Consider the following 22,619-nt stretch of genomic DNA (forward strand, 5'->3'; position numbering starts at 1 on the left):
AGGATCAGGGGGCTTCAGTGATCTGTCTGTAAATGACACCAGGGGGATCTTGCGCATGTGGGAAAGGGGCAAGGAATGTAGCACTTCATTATTTTTCTTAGACAGACGGATGTCCCCACATCTGCTCCCTGCACAGCTTGGGAAACATGCCAAAAGTTTAGTTTAGTTTAATTTAACGATACAGCACGGAAACAGGCCCTTCGGCCCACCGAGTTCACGCCGACCAACGATCCCCGCACACTAACGTTATCCTACACACACACACTAGGGACAATTTTACATTTACACCAAGCCAATTAACCTCCAAACCTGCACGTCTTTGGGAGTGTGGGAGGAAACCGGAGATCTCGGAGAAAACCCACGCAGGTCACGGGGAGAACGTACGAACTCTGCACAGACAGCACCCGTAGTCGGGATCGAACCCGGATCTCCGGCGCTGCATTCGCTGTGAGGCAGCAACTCTACCGCTGGGCCACCGTGACCAACCTTTGTGACCGAACGCACAAACTCAGTACAGACCGCACCTGTAGTCAGGATCGAACCCGTGTCTCTGGCGCTGTGAGGCAGCAACTCTACCGCTGCGCCACCGTGCCGCAATGTACTCCAGCATGTTATGTCTTCTTTGGTAAAACAGCATCTGCTGTTCCCTATTCTCATTGATGTCACTTGGTGTTGAATTTAGTTTGGTTTACTTTATTGTCACGTGTACCGAGGTACAGTGAAAAGCATTTGTTGCGCGCTAACCAGTCAGCGGAAAGACAATACCTGATTACAATCGAGCCATTTACAGAGTACAGGTACAGGATAAGGGAATAATGTTCAGTGCAAGGCTAAAGCCAGCAAAGTCTGATCAAGGATAGTCCGAGGATTTGTGAGTTCTCAAGTTCCCAAGTTATAGGAGCAGAATTAAGCCATTCGGCCCATCGAGTCTACTCCGCCAATCAATCATGGCTGATCCCATTTTCCTGCCTTCTCCCCATAACCCTTGACACCCGTTCTAATCAAGAATTTGTTTATCTCTGCCTTAAAAATATCCACTGACTTGGCCTCCACTGCCCTCTGTGGCAATGAGTTCCACAGTTTCACTACCCTCTGACTAAAGAAGTTCCTCCTCACCTCCTTTCTACAAGAGCGCCCTTTAATTCCAAAGCTGTGACCTCTGGTCCTGGACTAGGGTTGCCAACTGTCCCGTATTAGCCGGGGCATCCCATATATTGTGCTAAGGTGGTTTGTCCCGTACGGGACCGCCCTTGTCCCATATTTGACTGCTACTACTCGGGTCGAGGGGACTGTCGGGTCGGAGCGTCGCGTCCGGCCCCGCCTCACCCGTCCCGACGTAGTGCATCCCGTGGAGTGCAGCAGCAGCAGCAGCAGCGTCTCGCCCGTGGCCCCGTCGGTCGGCAACCCGGCCAGCTGTCCGACCTCCGGACCTTCGCTTACCGCCGACACCACCACCACCACCCCTCCTTCTCATGGCCGATCATCGGTTCATGAGTTGGACGGGGCGCTGGATTTTGTGCGCGGCGTCGCGCGGCCCGGGCCAAAACTCCTCAGCTGGCCCGCCCGCTGGGCTTTGTGTGCAGTCCAGCACCCGGGCCAACTCATCCAGCACCTGGGCCAACATAAACGTTGTTTTTGCACAAAGTCCGCGAGCATTGCCACTTTCATTTCACTGCACATCTCGTATGTGTATGTGACGAATAAACTTGACTTGACTTGACTCATTCACACAGCCACAGCCGAGTCGGTCAACGAATTGCCGTCGGGAATTTGTCCCTTATTTTGACCTTTTGTCCCTTATTTGGGAGTGAGAAAGTTGGCAACCCTATCCGGGACTCTCCCACCAGTGGAAACATCCTCTCCACATCCACTCTATCTCTGCCATTCATTATTCTGTACGTTTCAATGACATCCTCCCCTCAAACTTCCAAACTCCAGCGAGTAGAGGCCCAGAGCGGTCAAACGCTCAACGTATGCTAACCCACTCGATGTTGGTTGTTGTGTCTATGTTTCCCTGGATTATTTAAGTGGAGTCATTGAAGATTGCTGACTTACAACAGACTGCTGCCAATTCTTAAGGCAATGACAAAACTCTGAGTGGGCAGGAGAAAATCTCTCTGGATCTATATTACAAGTCCCAAAGCACGCAAAACAATAAGAAGAGTTTGAACCACTGACCTCTATCTGTTGAAAATCCAACTTATGTTTCGAAACACATGAAAAGTGTATCCCAGGGGAACGCAATGAAGGTGTGAAGAGACTGGCGTTAGGCTGATAAAATGCAGAGCACTTCAGTTTTTAACTCCATAATCGCAGAAAAAGACCTTGTATTCTTCCACTAGCTTTAGAACCTGACTTCTAAGCTGTTGATTTTCTGCAAACCTCAACCCCATTGTCGAGAAAATGTCTGCAGTGTCACCTATTGATAGGTGGAATTTGACTTTAAAAAGTATATTTCACTGAAGCCCCTGTCCCACTGTACGAGGCAATTCACAAGCTCTCACGAGTTTTCCCCTGAATCAAACTCGGAGAATGTCCGTAGCGGGTCCGTAGGAGTTCGTGGACGACTTGTAGCGGCTCGTAACGCTAACGGTAGGTACTCGGGAAATCCGGTAAACTCCGGTGACGTTTTTTCCTGCAAGAAAATGTCCACCAGTATAAAAATACTCGTGATGAAAATTTGTTTTACTTTTTACTCGCGCGAGCCGCTACGGGACGCCCACGAACTCCTACGGACCCGCTACGGACATTCTCCGAGTTCGAATCAGGGGAAAACTTGGGAGAACTCGTGAATTACCTCGTACAGTGGGACAGGGGCTTGATTTCACAACCTAATTATATACATCAGGGAACTGGGGGCGGTCACAGTGGCGCAGCGGTAGAGTTGCTGCCTTACAGAGCTCACAGCGCCAGCGACCCATGTTCGATCCCGACAATGGGTGCTGTCTGTAGGGAGTTTGTACGTTCTCCCCGTGAACTGCGTGGGTTTTCTCCGAGATCTTCGGTTTCCTCCCACGCTCCAAAGACGTACAGGTTTGTAGGTTAATTGGCTTGGTATGAATGTAAATTGTCCCTAGTGTGTGTAGGATAGTGTTAATGTGCGGTCGGCACGGACTCGGTGGGCCGAAGGGCCTGTTTCTGTGTTGTATCTCTAAATCTTAACTAAACTAAGGATTTGCTGTTAAAAAAATATGTTTCCCTGACAGTTTTACTACTTAATTATATATCATAGCACTTCTCTGTTGCAGATTATAACATGCTGACCAGATTATATATAATACGGTAGCCAAAAGCAATATAGCACCACAAGTATGTAACTTGTGGTCCGATTTAGAGAAAAGACACAAAGAGCTTGAGTAACTCAGCGGGTCAGGCAGCATCTGTGGATAACATGGATAGGTGACGTTTCAAAGGTTCAAAAGGTTCAAAGGTTATTTATTGGTCACATACACCTAGGTGTAGTGAAGTGAAATGCTTCTTGCCAATGCAGCACATAAAGAAAGAATACAGACATAACATTAATAAGAGATTTAAACATAAAGAACATCCCCCCACAATGGTTCCCATTATGAGGGAAGGCACAATGTCCAGTCCCCAACCCCAGTTCACCCATAGTCGGGCCTATTGAGGCCTCCACAGTTGCCTCCACGGAGACCCGATGTTCCAGGCCGTTCTCGACGGGTGATGGTGCTCCAGCGTTGGGAGAATCCTCCCAGCGGCTTGGGACACCTGGAACGGCAGCTTCCGTACTGGAGGCTGCGGTTTCCGAAGCCAACAGGGCCGCGCCGGATGGAGCTCCACTACTGGCGATCTCATCAGTAGGTTATCCCAGGCTCCCGGTGTAAAGTTCAGCGCCGCTGCCCGCGGCTGGCCGCTCCACATCCCGCAGCTCCGCGATGTTTTTCTCGGCGGTCTCAGCTCACCGGAGCTCCAGCGCGGCGACCCGGGCAAGGCATCGCCCGCTCCGTGATAGCGCACCAGCGCTGTGCCGCTGCCGAAGCCGTGGTTCTGGGCGGTCCCCGGCCGCTCCAGGCCCTCTGGTAGGCCGCGAGGACGGGTCGAAGCTGCAGCCCGGAGAAAAGCTGCCTCTCCGACCAGGTAGGGACCCTGAAAGGTAGTTTCCCCCCCCCCCCCCCCCCCCCACCCCCACATAAAAAAGTCTAGAACTCCAGAAACAAAAACACTTTAACTAACTAAAAATTAAAAAAAGAGATGAAAAGACGGACAGCTGCTGGCTGGGCAGCCGCGCACAGGACAGCGCCCCCACCGAAAACACAGTGGGGGCTGGAGTAACTCAGCGGGTCAGGCAGCATCTCTGGAGAACACGGATAGGTGATGTTTCGGGTTGGGACCCTTCTTCAGACTGATTGTAGCAGGGGGGAGACAGCAGGAGGATAGCAGGGGCAGGACAAAGCCTGGCGAGTGATAGGTGGATACAGGTGAGGGGGGGGGGGGGGCGGGGGGGTGATTGGCAGATACTTGGACAAGAGCCAGAGATGAAAAAACAAAAGCCAGTGAGATACGGAGGTAAGGAGAGAAGAGGCGTGAAAGGGAAGCCAGAGAAGGGATAAATGTGGAAGGAGGCGAGGGGGAGAGGGAAATAAGAAAATGGTTGCGGGAGGTACAGTGAAAAGGTTTTATTTGCGTGCTATCCAAACAGATAATACTGTACATGAATACAATCAAGCCATGGTCATAGGTGATAGGAGTAGAATTAGGCCATTCGGCCCAGCAAGTCTATCCACCATTCACTCCCTCTCAACCCAAGTACAACAGGTAGAGCAAAGGGGAAGATACAGAGTGCAGAATATAGTCCTCAGCATTGGACAATAGACAATAGGTGCAGGAGTAGGCCATTCGGCCCTTCGAGCCAGCAACGACATTCAATGTGATCATGGCTGATCATCCACAATCAGTACCCCGTTCCTGCCTTCTCCCCATATCCCCCGACTCCGCTATTTTTAAGAGCCCTATCTAGCTCTCTCTTGAAAGCATCCAGAGAACCGGCCTCCACCGCCCTCTGAGGCAGAGAATTCCACAGACTCACCACTCTCTGTGAGAAAAAGTGTTTCCTCGTCTCCGTTTTAAATGGCTTACCCCTTATTCTTAAACTGTGGCCCCTGGTTCTGTAGCGCATCAGTTCCAGAGACAAAGTCCAGTCTCCGCAATGGGGTAGAGGTGAATCGGACAGTACCCTAGCTTATGAAAGGGCCGTTCAGAAGCCCGATAACAGAGGGGAAGTAGCTGTTCCTGTACCCTGTGCATCTTCATCAGAGCCACTGGTTCAATGGACATTCCCATTATTCAGTGTGCTGCTAACGAGAATGATGCCCTGGAGTCCAAGCTCAGAAAATTGTCACTTACATAGATGATGTTGACTTACGAGGATGTTGGCAGGACTCGAGGGAGTGAGCTATAGGGAGAGGTTGAGTCGTCTGGGACTGGGACTAGGCTCGGATGCGCAGGAGCATGAAGGGTGATCTAATAGAGGTGTATCAAATCATGAGAGGAATAGATCGGGTAGATGCTCAGAGTCTCTTGCCCAGAGTAGGGGAATCGAGGACCAGAGGACATAGGGTCAAGGTGAAGGGGAAAAGATTTAATAGGAATCCAAGGGATAATATTTCCACAAAAAGGGTGGTGGGTGTATGGAACGAGCTGCCTGAGGAGGTAGTTGAGGCAGGGACTATCCTAACATTTAAGAAGCAGTTAGGTACATGGATAGGACAGGTTTGGAGGGATATGGACCAAATGCTGACAGGTGGGACTAGTGTAGCTGGGACATGTTGGCCGGTATGGGCAAGTTGGGCCGAAGGGCCTGCTTCCATCCTGTATCACCCTATGACTCTCGATGATCTCTGTATCATTGTTCATTTATGAGATATAGGGAAATTGGCATATCGTCGAACAGGTATTTTAAAATGCCCACTGCCCTCGAGTAGGTGGTAGTGAGTACTTGATCTTTATAGAGTCATAGAGTCTTACAGCATGAAAACAGGCCCTTCGGCCCAACTTGCCCATGCCGACCAAGATGTCCCAGCTACACTAGTCCCACCTGCCTGCATTTGGCCCATATCCCTCCAAACCTGTCCACAGTCTTAGAATAAAGGGGAGGCCATTTAAGACTGAGGTGAGAAAAAACATTTTCCCCAGAGAGTTGTGAATTTGTAGAATTCCCTGCCACAGAGGGCAGTGGAGGCCAAATCACTGGATGGATTTAAGAGAGAGTTAGATAGAGCTCTAGGGGCTAGTGGAGTCAAGGGATATGGGGAGAAGGCAGGCATGGGTTATTGATAGAGGACGATCAGCCATGATCACAATGAATGGCGGTGCTGGCTCGAAGGGCCGAATGGCCTCCTCCTGCACTTATTTTCTGTTTCTATGCATCTATGTCATCACTCCGCATCACATAGAAACATAGAAACATAGAAAATAGGTGCAGGAGTAGGCCATTTGGCCCTTCAAGCCATTTGATCATTCAATATGATCATGGCTGATCATCCAACTCAGTATCCCATACCTGCCTTCTCTCCATACCCCCTGATCCCTTTAGCCACAAGGGCCACATCTAACTCCCTCTTAAATATAGCCAATGAACTGGCCTCAACTATCTTCTGTGGCAGAGAGTTCCAGAGATTCACCACTCTCTGTGTGAAAAATGTTTTTCTCATCTCGGTCCTAAAGGATTTCCCCTCTATCCTTAAGCTGTGACCCCTTGTCCTGGACTTTCCCAACATCGGGAACAATCTTCCTGCATCTAGCCTGTCCAACCCCTTAAGAATTTTGTAAGTTTCCACGAATTTTTCGGTGACCTGATACATCAGTCAATGTTCCTGGCAGTTGTCACAAAAATCGCCAAGTGGGACAAGCCCTTTAGATTAAGCTCTTAGGGCTAACGGAATCAAGGGACATGGGGAAAAAGCAGGAACGGGGCATTGATTCTGGATGATCAGCCAGACAGTCTCCTCTGTCAAGCTTCTCAAGTTTGCGGACGACACAACCCTGATTGGACTGATCCAGGATGGGGAAGAAACTGCCTACAGACAGGAAGTGTCACAGCTGGCGTCCTGATGCCATCGCAACAACCTGGAGCTCAATGCTCTTAAGACAGTGGAATTGATTGTAGACTTTAGGAGAGCTCCCCCTCCCCTCCCCCCACTCACCATCAACAACACCACAGTCACATCTGTGGAGTCTTTTAAGTTTCTGGGAACCATCATCACCAAGGACCTTAAGTGGGGGGCCACCATCGACTCCACAGTCAAAAAGGCACAACAGAGGATGTACTTCCTGCGGCCGCTGAGGAAACACAATCTGCCACAGGCAATGATGGTCCAATTCTACACGGCCATTGTAGAGTCTGTTCTCACCTTCTCCATCATGGTCTGGTTTGGCTCAGTCACCAAGCACGACACCCGGAGGCTGCAGCGAATCGTCCGATCAGCAGGTTAGAAGGTTATTGGCTGCAACCTTCCCTCCATTGATGAACTGTACACTGCAAGGGCCAGGAAGCGAGCGGGCAAGATCATCTCTGACCCCTCTCACCCTGGCCACAAACGCTTTGACTCACTTCCCTCTGGAAGACGACTCCGGACTGTCAAAGCTGCCACAGCCAGACATAAAAACAGCTTTTTTCCACGAGTAGTAGCTCTACTCAATAACCAAAAATCTGTAGCCTCCTTTTGCTCTGGTATTTTATTTAATTCACATGTTTAATCAATAGTGTTTTATTATTAATGTTTAATGTTTTATGTATAATTCCTAACTGCCACTGTATGTCATGTTGTCACTTGCGGGCGGAGCACCAAGGCAAATTCCTTGTATGTGATTACTTGGCCAATAAACCTATTCATTCATTCGAGATCATATTGAATGGCGGTGCTGGCTCGAAGGGCCAAATAGCCTGCACCTGCACCTATTTTATACGTTTCTATTTTTTTCTATATACTTCGGTACACGTGACAATAAACTAAACTATACTGAACTGGGTAGGACAGGTTTGGAGGGATATGGACCAAGCGCAGGCAAGTGGGACCAGTGTAGAAACATAGAAAATAGGTGCAGGAGTAGGCCATTCGGCCCTTCGAGCCTGCACTGCCATTCAATGTGATCATGGCTGATCATCCAACTCAGTATCCTGTAGCTGCCTTCTCTCCAAACCCCCTGATCCCTTTAGCCACAAGGGCCACATCTAACTCCTTCTTAAATATAGCCAATGAACTGGCCTCAACTACTTTCTGTGGCAGAGAATTCCACAGATTCACCACTCTCTGTGTGAAAAATGTTTTTCTCATCTCAGTCCTAAAAGACTTCCCCCTTATCCTTAAACTGTGACCCCCTTGTTCTGGACTTCCCCAACATCGGGAATAATCTTCCTGCATCTAGCCTGTCCAACCCCTTAAGAATGTTGTAAGTTTCTATAAGATCCCCCCTCAATCTTCTAAATTCTAGCGAGTACAAGCCGAGTCTATCCTGTCTTTCTTCATATGAAAGTCCTGACATCCCAGGAATCAGTCTGGTGAACCTTCTCCGTACTCCCTCTATGGCAAGAATGTCTTTCCTATGTATAGCTGGGCCGGTGTGGGCAAGTTGGGCCGAAGGGCCTGTTTCCACATTGTACCATTCTATGACTCTAAACTGCACTGCTAACAGGTCTCCTCTCAATCTCGGGCAGCCCAGGGAAAACATAACAGTGGCTCTCACTGACTGACGATGTTCAAAATGTGTGCAAAGTAGACTTAAAAGCAAAAAAAATCCTTTTAAAAGAAGCTGGACTATAAATCATAACAAATCATAACTTTTTGGCAGTGAGTGCAAGGCAGTAATTGAATCGTGAGTTTGCAGTGGTTTGCCTGATTTTCAGAAAGCTTTGATCAGGTATATTTGATGTCATAAGAAAAGTTGTGATTGAACTATTGGCTCGTGACCCTGCCAGACATCTGTTAATAACATGGAGACACAAGGAACTGCAGATGCCGGAAACTTGCATTGAACACAAAGTGCTGGAGTAACTCAGCGGGTCAGGCAGCATCTCTGGAGGACATGGGTAGGTGGCGTTTCAGGTCGAGACCCATCTCCAGACTGATTGTTTAAGAAGGAATTGCAGATGCTGGAAAATCTAAGGTAGACAAAAATGCTGGAGAAGCTCAGCGGGTGAGGCAGCATCTATGGAGCGAAGGAAGAGGCAACGTTTCGGGCCGAGACCCTTCTTCAGACTGATTGTCGTCGTGTGGGGGGGGGGGGGGGGGGGGAGAGAAAGCTGGTGAGGAGAGATGGGGGGTGTGTGAAAAAGCCTGGCAAGACCGTCACAAAATGCTGGAGTAACTCAGCGGAACGGGCAGCGTCTCTGGATGGAAGGAACGGGTGACGTTTCAGGTTGAGACCCTTCATCGGTCTCGACCCGAAACGTCACCCAGTCCTTCTATCCTGTGATGCTGCCCGTTCCCCTGAGTTAATCGGGCATTTTGCGTCTATCTTCGGTGTAAACCAGCATCTGCAGTTCCTTCCCACACACCTGGCAAGTGATAGGTGGATGCAAGTGCAGGGCAGGGGATTTGATGGGCAGATGGTTGAACAAGGGCTAGTGATGATGAAAATGATGACAAAAGACAACTAAAGGGTGTTAATAATGAGAAGAGTGACACAGAGTAATACAGCGTGGAAAACAGGCTCTTCGGCCTATCTTTTTGGGCCGATCAAACCCCGTTCAAGGATAGTCCGTGGATCACCAATGAGGTAGATAGTAGTTCAGGGAGCAGTGCTGAACTATTATCTACCTCTTTGGTGAACCTCGGACTATCCTTGATCGGACTTTGTTGGCTTTACCTTGCACTAAACGTGATTCCCTTATCATGTGTCTGTACACTGTAAATGGCTCGATTGTAATCATGTATTGTCTTCCCGCCGACTGGTTAGCACGCAACAAAAGATTTTCACTGTACCTCGGTACACGTGACAATGAACTAAATTCAACTCAACAGGTGAGGTAAGGAATGAATGAATGAATAGTTTATTTCGGTCATACTTTACAATCTGTGTGAATAAGAACCAACACTGTATCCATTTCACACAACGTTCACATAATCAATGACCAAAAAAGGAACAGGCTGAAGCCACAAAGCTTATTTTTGCCTATCCTATAAAGAGGATTTGATGGGCAAATGGTTGAACGAAGGCTAGTCCTTCTCTCCATAGGACTAACGGAGACAAAAGGAGACGAATGAAAGAGGAATCAAGGGATATGAGGAGAAAGCAGGAACGGGGTACTGATTTTGGATGATCAGCCATGATCATATTGAATGGCCGTGCTGGCTCGAAGGGCCGAATGGCCTACTCCTGCACCTATTTTCTATGTTTCTATGTTTCTATGAGTTATAGAGATACACAGCGTGGATAACAAGCCCTTCGGCCCAACTTGCCCACACCGGCCTACATGTCCCAGTGGCCCTTGTGTAGATGGGTGCGATAATACTAATGTCCAGGGGTCGCTGGTCGGCCCAGACTCGGTGGGCCGAGGGGCCTGTTGCCACGCTGTATCTCTAAAGTCTGAGGTAAATCATTGAGTTTATACACTCCACTGGACAGTGGATGTTTCTACACATCTGTAACAATCCAGTCGAGGATATCTGTGTTGATTTGTCCCGCTTGTTCTTGGTTTTGCAGAACAACGTCAAGGAAGAAAAGTCGTCCTTTCCTAATTCTGCCCGGACGGCAGGGTCGGCGCGGGAGTCCAACGGAAGAGCCGGTTCTGCCCGCTACCAGAATGACGGCAGAACCTTGGGCAAGGCCCAGGCTCAGCAAGATGACGTACATGCTCCCCTTCAGAGAGACAGCCCACGCACATTCCTGTTGGATCTGGAGAACTTCCCTGACCTGTCCAAAGCCGACATCAATGGACAAAACCCCAACATACAGGTACAATGCCTAATGACTTGAATCTTTCCACACCGTGATATAGATGGTAGAACAAAACAGCGCAAGAACAGGCCTTTATAATAATAATAATAATAATAATATATCTTTTATTGTCATTGCACGTCAGTGCAACGAGATTTAGTGTGCAGCTCCACTGATGTCCAGGAAAGGTAAATAAATACAATACATAAATAAACAAGCTGAATTGATTGACGTGACCATCTGAGGGAGACTGTCCAAAGGGGGTGGGTGGGGGGGCACTCATTAGGGCCGGTTCAGAGCCGCTATAGCTCTTGGGATGAAACTGTTCCTGAGTCTGGAGGTTCGGGCGTAGAAGGCCTTGTAACGTCTGCCGGAGGGAAGTAGTTGAAACAGACCGTGGCAGGGGTGTGATGAGTCCTTATGGATGCTGAGTCCTTATGCCCACCATGTTGGTGCCACACATGATGCCAAGACTTCCTCCAGTTTGTCTTTACTGATCTGCAGCATACCATGGCTGGCTCGAGGGGCCGAATGGCCTACTCCTGCACCTATTGTCTATTGTCTATTCCTTCTCAACACAGCGCAAAGCACAACCGACCTAACCCACTGTGAATTCATCTCTGCTCTCGTTATACTGACAAAGAAAATGCACGTTTTACATCTCAGCGGATAATACCAGTCGCTATTTATAGTGAGCTGCTTAATATGCTAAAGTTCACATTCCTGCCTGCTCTGATTTAACAAAGCAGTCGACTTGGTTTAAAATAAACCGATTCAGTCAACAAGCGTGCAAAGACAGCGAGCCAAAATAGCAGAGGGCAGAACGTTAACCAAACCCATACTTAGAAATTAGGGCTGCACGGAGGCACAGCGGTAGAGTTGCCGCCTCACAGCGCCAGAGGCCCAATTTCCATCCCGACTACGGGTGCTGTCTGTACGGAGTTTGTACGTTCTCCCCGTGACCTGTGTGGGTTTTCTCCGGGTGCACTGGTTTCCTCACACGCTCCAAAGACGTAGGGCTTTGTAGGTTCATTTGGCTTTGGTAAAATTGTAAATTGCCCCTGGTGTGTGTAGGATAGCGTTAGTGTGCGGGGATCGCTGGTCGGCGCGGACTCGGTGGGCCGAAGGGCCTGTTTCCGCGCTGCACCTCTAAACTTAAAAACTAGAATTAGAATTTAGAATTTAATTCTTTATTTCCAACAGAATAAAAGAATAAAAAGCAAGTGTGAAAAAGCAAACTAAAAACCTAAACGTAAAAATACACTGATATTCGTCTGTGGTCAGTCTGAGGAAGGGTCTCGGCCCGAAACGTCACCCATTCCTTCTCTCCATAGATGCTGCCTCACCCGCTGAGTTTCTCCAGCATTTTTGTCTACCTCTGTCTGTTGAAGTGTCGGGCTGCAGATGCGTTGCCCAATCGCCCATCTTTGCATTTCTGCATGAAAAATGCTGCCTTAGAAAACATCCAATGGTTTAAGTTGATCTTGTATTTAGCTTATTTAAAGAATTTTATAGGCTTTAAATGATAAACAGTTGCTTGCTTGTCGACTTGGTTGTCGGCCAGGCCTAGAATGTACTGGCTGCTGTGCGGACTAAATTACGATGCATGACTACACTCGATTTAACATCCTTCACTCTTACTGTTTTACCGTTTCCAGTTCAGTTTATTGTCACGTGTACCGAGGTGCTGTGAAAAGCTTTTTGCCGCGCGCTATCCAGGCAGCGGAAAGATAATGCATGATTACAATTGAGCCATTTACAGTGTACAGATCCTTCTGAACCTTCTGAATGTTGTAGTCGGCAGGGCAGTACTCTGCATATCGCCAACTTGGACAATTTAACATTTTTATCAAGCCAATTAACCTACAAACCTGCACGTCTTTGGAGTGCGGGAGGAAACCGAAGATCTCGGAGAAAACCCACGCAGATCACGGGGAGAACGTACAAACTCCGTACAGACAGCGCCCGTAGTCGGGATCATAGAAACATAGACATAAAAAATAGGTGCCGGAGTAGGCCATTTGGCCCTTCGAGCCTGCACCGCCATTCAATATGATCATGGCTGATCATCCAACTCAGTATCCCGTACCTGCCTTCTCTCCATACCCCCTGATCCCCTTAGTCACAAGGGCCACATCTAACTCCCTCTTAAATATAGCCAATGAACTGGTCTCAACTACCTTCTGTGGCAGAGAATTCCACAGATTCACCACTCTCTGTGTGAAAAATGTTTTTCTCATCTCGGTCCTAAAAGACTTCCCCCTTATCCTTAAACTGTGACCCCTAGTTCTGGACTTCCCCAACATCGGGAACAATCTTCCTGCATCTAGCCTGTCCAACCCCTTAAGAATGTTGTAAGTTTCTATAAGATCCCCCCTCAATCTTCTAAATTCTAGCGAGTACAAGCCGAGTCTATCCAGTCTTTCTTCATATGAAAGTCCTGACATCCCAGGAATCAGTCTGGTGAACCTTCTCTGTGCTCCCTCTATGGCAAGAATGTCTTTCCTCAGATTAGGAGACCAAAACTGTACGCAATACTCCAGGTGTGGCCTCACCAAGACCCTGTACAACTGCAGTAAAACCTCCCTGCTCCTATACTCAAATCCTTTTTCTATGAATGTTAACATACCATTCGCTTTCTTCACTGCCTGCTGCACCTACATGCCTACTTTCAATGACTGATGACACCCAGATCTCATTGCATCTCCCCTTTTCCTAATCGGCCACCATTCAGATAATTCGGATCAAACCCGGGTTGCATTTTTGCTGTAAGGCAGCAAATTTACCGCCATGCCACCGTGACTGCCCCATGATGAGAGAAAAAAGGATGTTAGAACTCAAGGGCGATGAGGAGGAGGAAGAGTTCAAGAAGGAACTGTAGATGTTTGAAAAATCGAAGGTAGATAAAAATGTTGGAGGAACTCAGTGGGTGAGGCAGCATCTATGGAGAGAAGGAATAGGCGACGTTTCGGGTCGAGACCCTTGTTCAGACTGATGTTGGGGGGGGCGGGAAAAGCAAAGGAAGAGGCGGAGACAGTAGGGCTTGTGGGAGAGCTGGGAAGGGGGAGGAGAAGGAGGGAGAAAGCAAGGGCTGTCTGAAATTAGAAAAGTCAGTGTTCATACCGCTGGGGTGTAAACTAACCAAGCGAAATATGAGGTGCTGTTCCTCCAATTTATGGTGGTCCTCACTCTGGCAATGGAAGTGGCCCAACACAGATTGGGAATGGGAGGGGGAGTTGAAGTGCTGAGCCACCAGGTGATCAGGCTGGTGAGTGCGAACTGAGCGGAGGTGCTGGGCGAAACGATCGCCCAGCCTGTACTTGGTCTCACCGATGTAGAGAAGTTGACGCCAGGACCAGCGGATGTTTGCTCTAGTGGGAGAGTCCCGACCCGAAACGTCACCTATCCATGTCCTCCAGAGATGCTGCCTGACCCGCTGAGTTGCTCCAAGCACTTTGTGTTCCAAGCAAGGTTCAAGCACCTGCAATTCCTTGTGACTTCAGTCTAACTGTTGCTTTGTTAGAGGAGTGTTTCATCGACAAAGTCAGTAACTGAGATCTACATGTCATTAATAAAAGGCATCAATTGCAGCAAGGATAAGTGTATAGAGTATACAACACAGAAGCAGGCCCTTTGGCCCACCTAGACCAAGATGCCCCATCTAAAGCCTATTCCATTCCATGTACCTGTCCAAATGTGTTTTAGTTACTGCTATAGTACCTGTCTCAACTGGCAGCTCGTTCCACACACCCACCACCCTATGTGTGAAAAATCTGTCCCTCAGGTTCCTATTAAATCTTTCCCCTCTCACCTTAAACCTATGTCCTCTGGATTGTAGAGAGTCATAGAGTCATAGAGTGATACAGCGTGGAAACAGGCCCTTCGGCCCAACTTGCCCACACTGGCCAACAATGTCCCAGCTACACTAGTCCCACCTGCCTGCGTTTGGTCCATATCCCTCCAAACCTGTCCTATCCATTGTACCTGTCTAACTGTTTCTTAAACGTCGGGATAGTCCCAGCCACAACTACCTCCTCTGGCAGCTCGTTCCGTACACCCGCCACCCTTTGTGTGGAAAAGTTACCCCTCGGATTCCCATTAAATCTTTTCCCCTTCACCTTAAACCTATGTCCTCTGGTCCTCGATTCCCCTACTCTGGGCAAGAGATGTGTTTAAGATGGAACTGCAGATGCTGGAGAATCGAAGGTAGACAAAAGTGCTGGAGAGACTCAGCGGGTGCAGCAGCATCTATGGAGCAAAGGAAATAGGCAACGTTTCGTCCCGAAACGTTGCCTATTTCCTTCGCTCCATAGATGCTGCTGCACCCGCTGAGTTTCACCAGCACTTTTGTCTACCTCTGGACGAGAGACTCTGTGCGTCTACACAACCTATTCCTCGATTCCCCCCTTAAGGCTTTCGAAAGGTTTTTCCTGCTCTTTAAACGAACCATGATGTTACTGAGGCTCAGCTGGGTGCAGCAGCATTTATGGAGCGAAGGGTCTGAAGAAGGGTTTAGGCCCGAAACGTCGCCTATTTCCTTCGCTCCATAGATGCTGCTGCACCCGCTGAGTTTCTCCAGCATTTTTGTGTACCTTCGATCTTCCAGCATCTGCAGTTCCTTCTTGAATACAGAACATGTTACTGAGGCTGTTGAGGAGAGAGAGAAAAAACGCTCTCTGCAGATGCTGGCAGTAAGAAATAAAACAGGAAATGGTGTAAATACTCAGCAGGTGAGTTAAGATCTCCAGAGAGAGAGGAACTGAATTATCATTTCGAGTCAGTGACCTTTCACGCCTTTGCTCTGTGCTTCAATGCTGCGGTTTCGTGCATAGACAGATGAATTAGCATTAAGATTTACCAGACGCGGTGTCAGGGGGCTGCGTTCATTGGGAGAAAGGGCTTGGGACTGCTGGAAACACTCATCTGGTCAGGAAGTATTAATGGTAAGCGAAACAGATGGCCCGACATCAGAGGGGGTGCAGTTAGTTATGCAAACACACAGTGTTCGTAAAGGCAGAGCAAAAGGACAGAGAATGGATAGCAGCAGTCCAACGGTCAGTCTGACGAAGGGTCTCGACCCTAAACGTCGCCTATCCATGTTCGCCAGAGACGCCGCCTGTCCCGCTGAGTCCCGCTGACTGTCCCACTGTACGAGCTAATTCAAGAGTTCTCCCGAGTTTGCCCTGATTCGAACTCGGAGATTTACGGTAATGGCCGCTCGTTGGTACTCGGGGCTCTCGTGGACATTTTTCAACATGCTGAAAAATCGTCACGGGTCTTCCCGAGCTTACCGCGTTTCCCGAGTACCTGCCGTTAGCGTTACGAGCCGCTAAGAGGCGTCCCCGAGCTCCAACCTACCCGCTACGTACATTCTACGTGCTTACCACGAGTTTGATTTTTTTTTGAACTCGGGAGAGCTCTTGAATTACCTCGTACAGTGGGACAGGCCCTTCACTCCAGCATTTTGTGTTCTATCAATGGTTTAGTTGAGGAAGGGACTGCAGATGCGGGTTTGTGCACCGAAGGTAGGCACAAAATGCTGGAGTAACTCAGCGGGATGGGCAGTAGCTCTGGATAGAAGGTTGAGTATAGGTTTTTGTTTGTTTTAGAGATACAGTGCGGAAACAGGCCCTTCGGCCCACCGAGTCCACGCCAACCACCGATCACCCCGTACGCCAGCACCATCCGACACACACTCGGGACAGCTAACAATTTTTCCCAAAGCCACTTAACCTACAAACCTGCACGTCTTTGGAGTGTGGGAGGAAACCGGAGCGCCCGGAGAAAACCCACGCAGGTCCACGGGGAGAAGGTACAAACTCCGTACAGACAGCGCCCGTAGTCGGGATCGAACCCGGGTCTCTGGCGCTGTGAGGCAGCAACTCTATCGCTGCGCCACCGTGCCACCCTAAATGTTATGGTGACCTGGCAGTGAAGACACTGAACCATGGAATCATTGATATGAGCTTGAGGCAGCAACTCGACAAAGCTTCACTGAAGTGGCGTAGATGGGCGGTCAGAGAAATGAAAGCCGGCGAGGTTGAAAAACGGGAGACAATAGACTATAGGTGCATGAGTAGGCCATTCGGTCCTTCGAGCCAGCACCGCCATTCACTGTGATCATGGCTGATCATCCACAATCAGTACCCTGTTCCTGCCTTCTCCCCATATCCCTTGACTCCGCTATCTTTAAGAGCCCTATTTAACTCTCTCTTGAAAGTATCCAGAGAATCGGCCTCCACCACCTTCTGAGGCAGAGAATTCCACAGATTCACAACTCTCTGGGTGAAAAAGTTTTTCCTCATCTCTGTTCTAGATGGCCTACCCCTTATGCTTAAACTGTGGCCCCTAGTTCTGGACTCCCCCCCCCAACATCGAGAACATGTTTCCTGCCTCTAGCGTGTGTCCAAACCCTTAATAATCTCATGTGTTTCAATGAGACCACGTGGTCAGGATCACACTAGCATTCTGTACACTCAGAATGTCACCCAGTCAGGCCTCTGTGGAGCTCGGATTATCGTAGTTGAGGAAGTTGTAGCACCACGCTCACTATTGCCAGCCTGTAGCATACGGCTGACACTGCCACCTTGATCGACTTGCACCAAAGCTGAGTTGCCAGATATAATCACACTGACTTTCCTTGTAGAATTCCCCACGTTCTGCCCGACTCCCCTCCCTCATTCATTCCCTCCTTCTCCATTGTAGGCTTGTAGGCTAATCGGCCCTCTGTAAATTGCCCTCTAGTGTGTAGGGAGTGGATGAGAAAGTAGGATAACATGGAACAGGTGATCAATAGTGGGCCGAAGGGCCTGTTTCCATGCTGTATCTGTAAACTAAGCTAAATATATCTAAACTAAACTAAACATATCTAAACTAAACTAATCCAAACTAAGGCAAGGCAAGGCAAGGCAAGGCAAGGCAACTTTATTTATATAGCACATTTCATACACGAGGCAGACTCAAAGTGCTTCACATAAAAACATGTCATACAATAAATGAAATAATAAAATGAAATAAAATAGAAGAACTAAAAGAAAAGAAAAGCAAAATTAAAAATGCATTATAAAAAGTGCAAAAGTTAAAAGTGCAATGTAGTTAAGATTTAGCTGAAAGCTAAAGTAAACATAAAAGTTTTCAGTCTTGTTTTAAAAGTGGTCAAAGTTGAGGCAAGTCTTAAATCTTCAGGAAGTTTATTCCAGCTATTTGTTGCATAGTAACTAAATCCTGCTTTCCCATGTTTTGTATTTACTCTGGGAATCACTAGCAGATTGGTTTCAGAAGATCTTAGCGGTCTAGAAGGCTTATATAGTGGAAGCATGTCAGTGATATACTTTGGCCCTAAACCATGTAGTGATTTATAGGTGAGCAGCAGGATTTTAAAATCAATTCTCTGACATACAGGGAGCCAATGTAAGGATTTAACTAAACAAAACTAATATAATATAATCTAAGCGGAACTAAATTAATCCAAACTAAACTAATCGAATCTAAACTAGACTAATCTTAACTAGTTTAATTTAGTTTGGAGATACAGCACGGAAACAGGCCCTTCGGCCCACCAAGTCCAGGCCGACCAGCGATCCCCGCACATTAACACTACCCAACACACACGAGAGACAATCTTACATTTTTTTTAAATACCTAGCCATTTAACCCACAAACCCGTACATCTTTGGAGTGGGGGGGGGGGGGGGGGGGGGGGGGGGGGGGGCGATGCGATTGCACAGAGGTACAACGAGATTTGGTATGCAGCTTCCATCCGATGTCATAACTTAATTAACTAAAAATTTAGACACCCAGAGAAGCAAGATGAAAATATAACAGTAAAACAGTATAAAGTGCAAATGTGGCTGTGCCGGGTCGATGTGCGACATGACCATCCGAGGGAGACAGTTCATGGGGGGGTGGGGGGCACTCAGCAGGGCCAGTTCAGAGCAGCTATAGCTCTGGGGATGAAGCTGTTCCTAAGTCTGGAGGTGCGGGCGTAGAAGGCCTTGTAACGTCTGCCGGAAGGTAGGAGTTCGAACAGACTATTGCAAGGGTGTGAGGAGTCTTTTTGAATGCTGACAGCCTTCCTGAGGCACCGTGTATAGTAGATGCCCTCCAAGGCTGGTAGCTGTGTCCCAATAATCTTCTGCGCTCTGTGGACGACGCGCTGAAGAGCTCTCCTCTCCGCCTCCGTGCAGCTGAGATACCACACAGAGATGCCATATGTTAGGATATCCAAACTCAACTCAACTCAACTAAACTAAATTAATTCAAACTAAACTAAACTAAACTAAACTATACAGGCCTTTCGATGGGACAAACTGCAAGGCAATGTTCATGTTTTGATGTGCGGTGAGGCTTTCCAGCACCAGATACTAGCTGTGATCCGAGCCCACGTGAGCGTATTGGCTTCTGCGTGGCAGACAGAATGAGGAGAAGATGGGATGGCTGGTTTGAGGCAGTTCCAGTTGGCTGTGCCTTCTGGCAGATTCCTGGACGGAAGATTTTTTAAATCATTCCGTTTGTTCGCGATCCTTTGATCCTACGACATACCTTGATCACGCTGGGTGGCTGGGTCTGCTCCTCCAGCTCCAACCAACAGAATACTTACACGAATGGACAGAGTAATGGGGCCGCACATCACGGAAGCAGGCCCTTGCTGTCCAACTTGGCACAGTGCGCCCGTCCCATTTTGCCTGCGTGTGGCCCATCGTCCTCTTAAACCTTTCCAATCGATAGAAAAAGGACACAGAGTGCTGGAGTAACTCAACGGGTCAGGCAGCATCTGTGGAGAACGTGGATAGGTGACGTTTCACAGAGTGCTGGAGTAACTCAGCGGGTCAGGCAGCATCTGTGGAGAACGTGGATAGGTGACGTTTCACAGAGTGCTGGAGTAACTCAGCGGGTCAGGCAGCATCTGTGGAGAACGTGGATAGGTGACGTTTCGGGTCAGAACCCTTCTACTAAAGATCATAGAGCACCTTCTACAGACATAGTTGTCTATCCATGTTCTCCAGATCACCTATCCATGTTCTCCACAGATGCTGCCTGACCCGCTGAGTTACTCCAGCACTCTGTGAAACGTCACCTATCCATGTTCTCCACAGATGCTGCCTGACCCGCTGAGTTACTCCAGCACTCTGTGTAATGTCACCTATCCATGTTCTCCACAGATGCTGCCTGACCTGCTGAGTTACTCCAGCACTCTGTGAAACGTCACCTATCCATGTTCTCCACAGATGCTGCCCGACCCATTGAGTTACTCCAGCACTCTGTATTTTTTGTGTGTTAACCAGCATCTGCAGTTCCTTGTTTCTGCTATCTATACCCTCATTACCCTTGAGGGACATGGGTGAACTGCCTGGGGTGTTACAAGAAGACCCACCATTGTGTTGTGTCCATCATTGCTGAGTCTAGACTTCTCTGGAAATGCAGGTTTAGATCCAGTATTGTTACATGTGGTGACCTGAAACGTCATCTTTCTTTCTTTTAAAATCTTTTTATTCGTTTTTTTTCCAAAAACATAAACAAAACAACAAAACAAAAGAATAATGATAAACATAACAATGATATTGATACATAGGGATCAGGATTACATTAATAACAGGTATAACCTAAATATGAGTCCAGTGTCAGAATACACATTGAAACGGCCACAGTGGATGTTTTGATGTATCTATCTGAAACTATCTACTACTGTTATGTTGTATTCTTTTTTTATGTGCTGCATGGCAAAAAGAATTTCACTACACCGAAAGGTGTATGTGACAAAATAAATTTGAAATCTTGAAATCTTGAAATCTTGAATATAGACCTCCCCGGTCTCTATGTAAATATAGTTAAATCTTTAAAAGAAAACTTATGTAGAAAAAAAAACAAAAAGATAAAAAGAAAAAAAGAGAAAAAAGGAAAAAACAACCCCCCCCCTAAACAAGAATAAACAGAATCTGCGCTGCAAAGAATTTCAACAATTTAAGTCTATGTTTATCGTCAAGTCATATGAAACATCATCTATCCACGTTTTCAGGAGATTCTGCCTGACCTGCTGATCTTGTGTTCTGCACAAGATAACAGCATCTGCAGTTCCTTGTGTCGCCATCTAGGAGCTTCAGAGAGGTAGCCTGACAATAATTGTTTAGAGATACAGCGCGAAAACAGGCCCTTCGGCCCACTGGGTCCATGCCGACCAGCGATCCCCGCACACTAACACTATCCTACACACTCTAGGGACAATTTTTACATTTATCCAAACCTGTACGTCTTTGGAGCGTGGGAGGAAACCGAAGTTCTCGGTGAAAACCCACGCAGGTCACGGGGAGAACGTACACACTCCGTACAGACAGCACCCGAGGTCGGGATCGAACCGTGGTCTCCGGCGCTGCATTCGCTGTAAGGCAGCAACTCTACCGCTGCGCCAGCGTGCCGCCCTTTGTGACTGCCAGTCTGAAGAGACGTCACCCACCGCCTCTCTCCAGGGATGCAGCCTGACCCGTTGAGTTACTCCAGCACTTTGTGTGTCCACCTTCTACCGCTGCCGCCTGTAGACGTGCGCATTGCGCCTTGACGTAGGTTGTCTTCCGCCGTGCAGGTGACCATTGAGGTGGTGGACGGGACGGAGATGGAGGCGGAGAGGGATCTGCGCAAGGTGGCCAAGCCCAGCTGGCCAGGGCCCTCGCCGGGCTGGCGGGGCTGGTGGCAGAAGACGGCGGCCACCGCCTCGGCGCACGACGGCGGCGGCGGCGAGCGGGCAGAGGACAGCAACTTCCTGAACCCCGCCGGCAGCTGGGACCGCGGCACGGTGACACAGCGGCGGTGGGAACCAGAGGGACAACCCGAGTATGGTGAGTCCGCATCCCTCGTCCCTCCCTGCCCCTCCCTTCCCTGCCCCTCCCCTCCCTGCCTCGCCCCGCTCTGCCCTGCCAGACCCCGCCCCGCTCACTCACTCTGGGCAACAGACGATCGGTCATAGAGTGATACAGTGTGGAAACAGGCCCCTCGGCCCAACCTGCCCACACCGGCCAACAATGTCCCAGCTACACTAGGCCCACCTGCCTGCGCTTGGTCCATATCCCCCCAAACCTGTCCTATCCATGTACCTGTCTAACTGTTTCTTAAACGATGGGATAGTCCCAGCCTCAACTACCTCCTCTGGCAGCTCGTTCCATACACCCACCACCCTTTGTGTGAAAAGGTTACCTCTCGGATTCCTATTAAATCTTTCCCCTTTCATCTTGAACCTATGTCCTCTGGTCCTCGATTTCCCTACTCTGGGTAAAAGACTCGGTGCATCTACCCGATCTATTCCTCTCATGATTTTGTACACTTCTATAAGATCCCCCTCATCCTCCTACGATCCATGGAATAGAGACCCAGCCTGCTCAACCTCTCCCTATAGCTCACTCCCTCTAGTCCTGGCAACATCCTCGTAAATCTTCTCTGAACCCTTTCAAGCTTGACAATATCTTTCCTGTAACATGGTGCCCAGAACTGAACACAATATTCTCAATGCGGTCTCACCAACGTCGTATACAATTGCAACATGACCTCCCAACTTCTATACTCAATACTCTGACTGATAAACGTTGGGATAGTCCCAGCCTCAACTACCTCCTCTGGCAGCTTTTTCCATACACCCACCACCCTCTGTGTGAAAAAGTTACCCCTCAGATTCCTATGAAATCTTTTCCCCTTCACCTTAAACCTATGTTCCCTACCTTAAACAGGCAAAACTTATA

The 22,619-nt window shown here is 48.5% G+C and overlaps 1 protein-coding gene and 1 long non-coding RNA gene across 2 annotated transcripts in view; both read left to right on the plus strand.

Annotated features, from left to right (window-relative positions):
• ism1 (isthmin 1) overlaps positions 1-22,619 on the plus strand; it is an 81,543-nt gene that overhangs the window by 42,740 nt on the left and 16,184 nt on the right. The window contains exons 2-3 of the mRNA XM_033026269.1: positions 10,663-10,914; positions 21,473-21,725. Of these exons, the coding sequence (XP_032882160.1) occupies positions 10,663-10,914; positions 21,473-21,725 (505 nt within the window). The remainder of the gene's footprint in view (positions 1-10,662; positions 10,915-21,472; positions 21,726-22,619) is intronic.
• LOC116976403 lies at positions 10,991-18,707 on the plus strand. The gene is made up of 2 exons (XR_004412946.1): positions 10,991-11,036; positions 18,624-18,707. It is a non-coding gene; the product is annotated as an uncharacterized LOC116976403 (long non-coding RNA).

Source organism: Amblyraja radiata, chromosome 8 (genome assembly GCF_010909765.2).
Source record: "Amblyraja radiata isolate CabotCenter1 chromosome 8, sAmbRad1.1.pri, whole genome shotgun sequence".
Lineage (NCBI taxonomy): Eukaryota > Metazoa > Chordata > Chondrichthyes > Rajiformes > Rajidae > Amblyraja > Amblyraja radiata.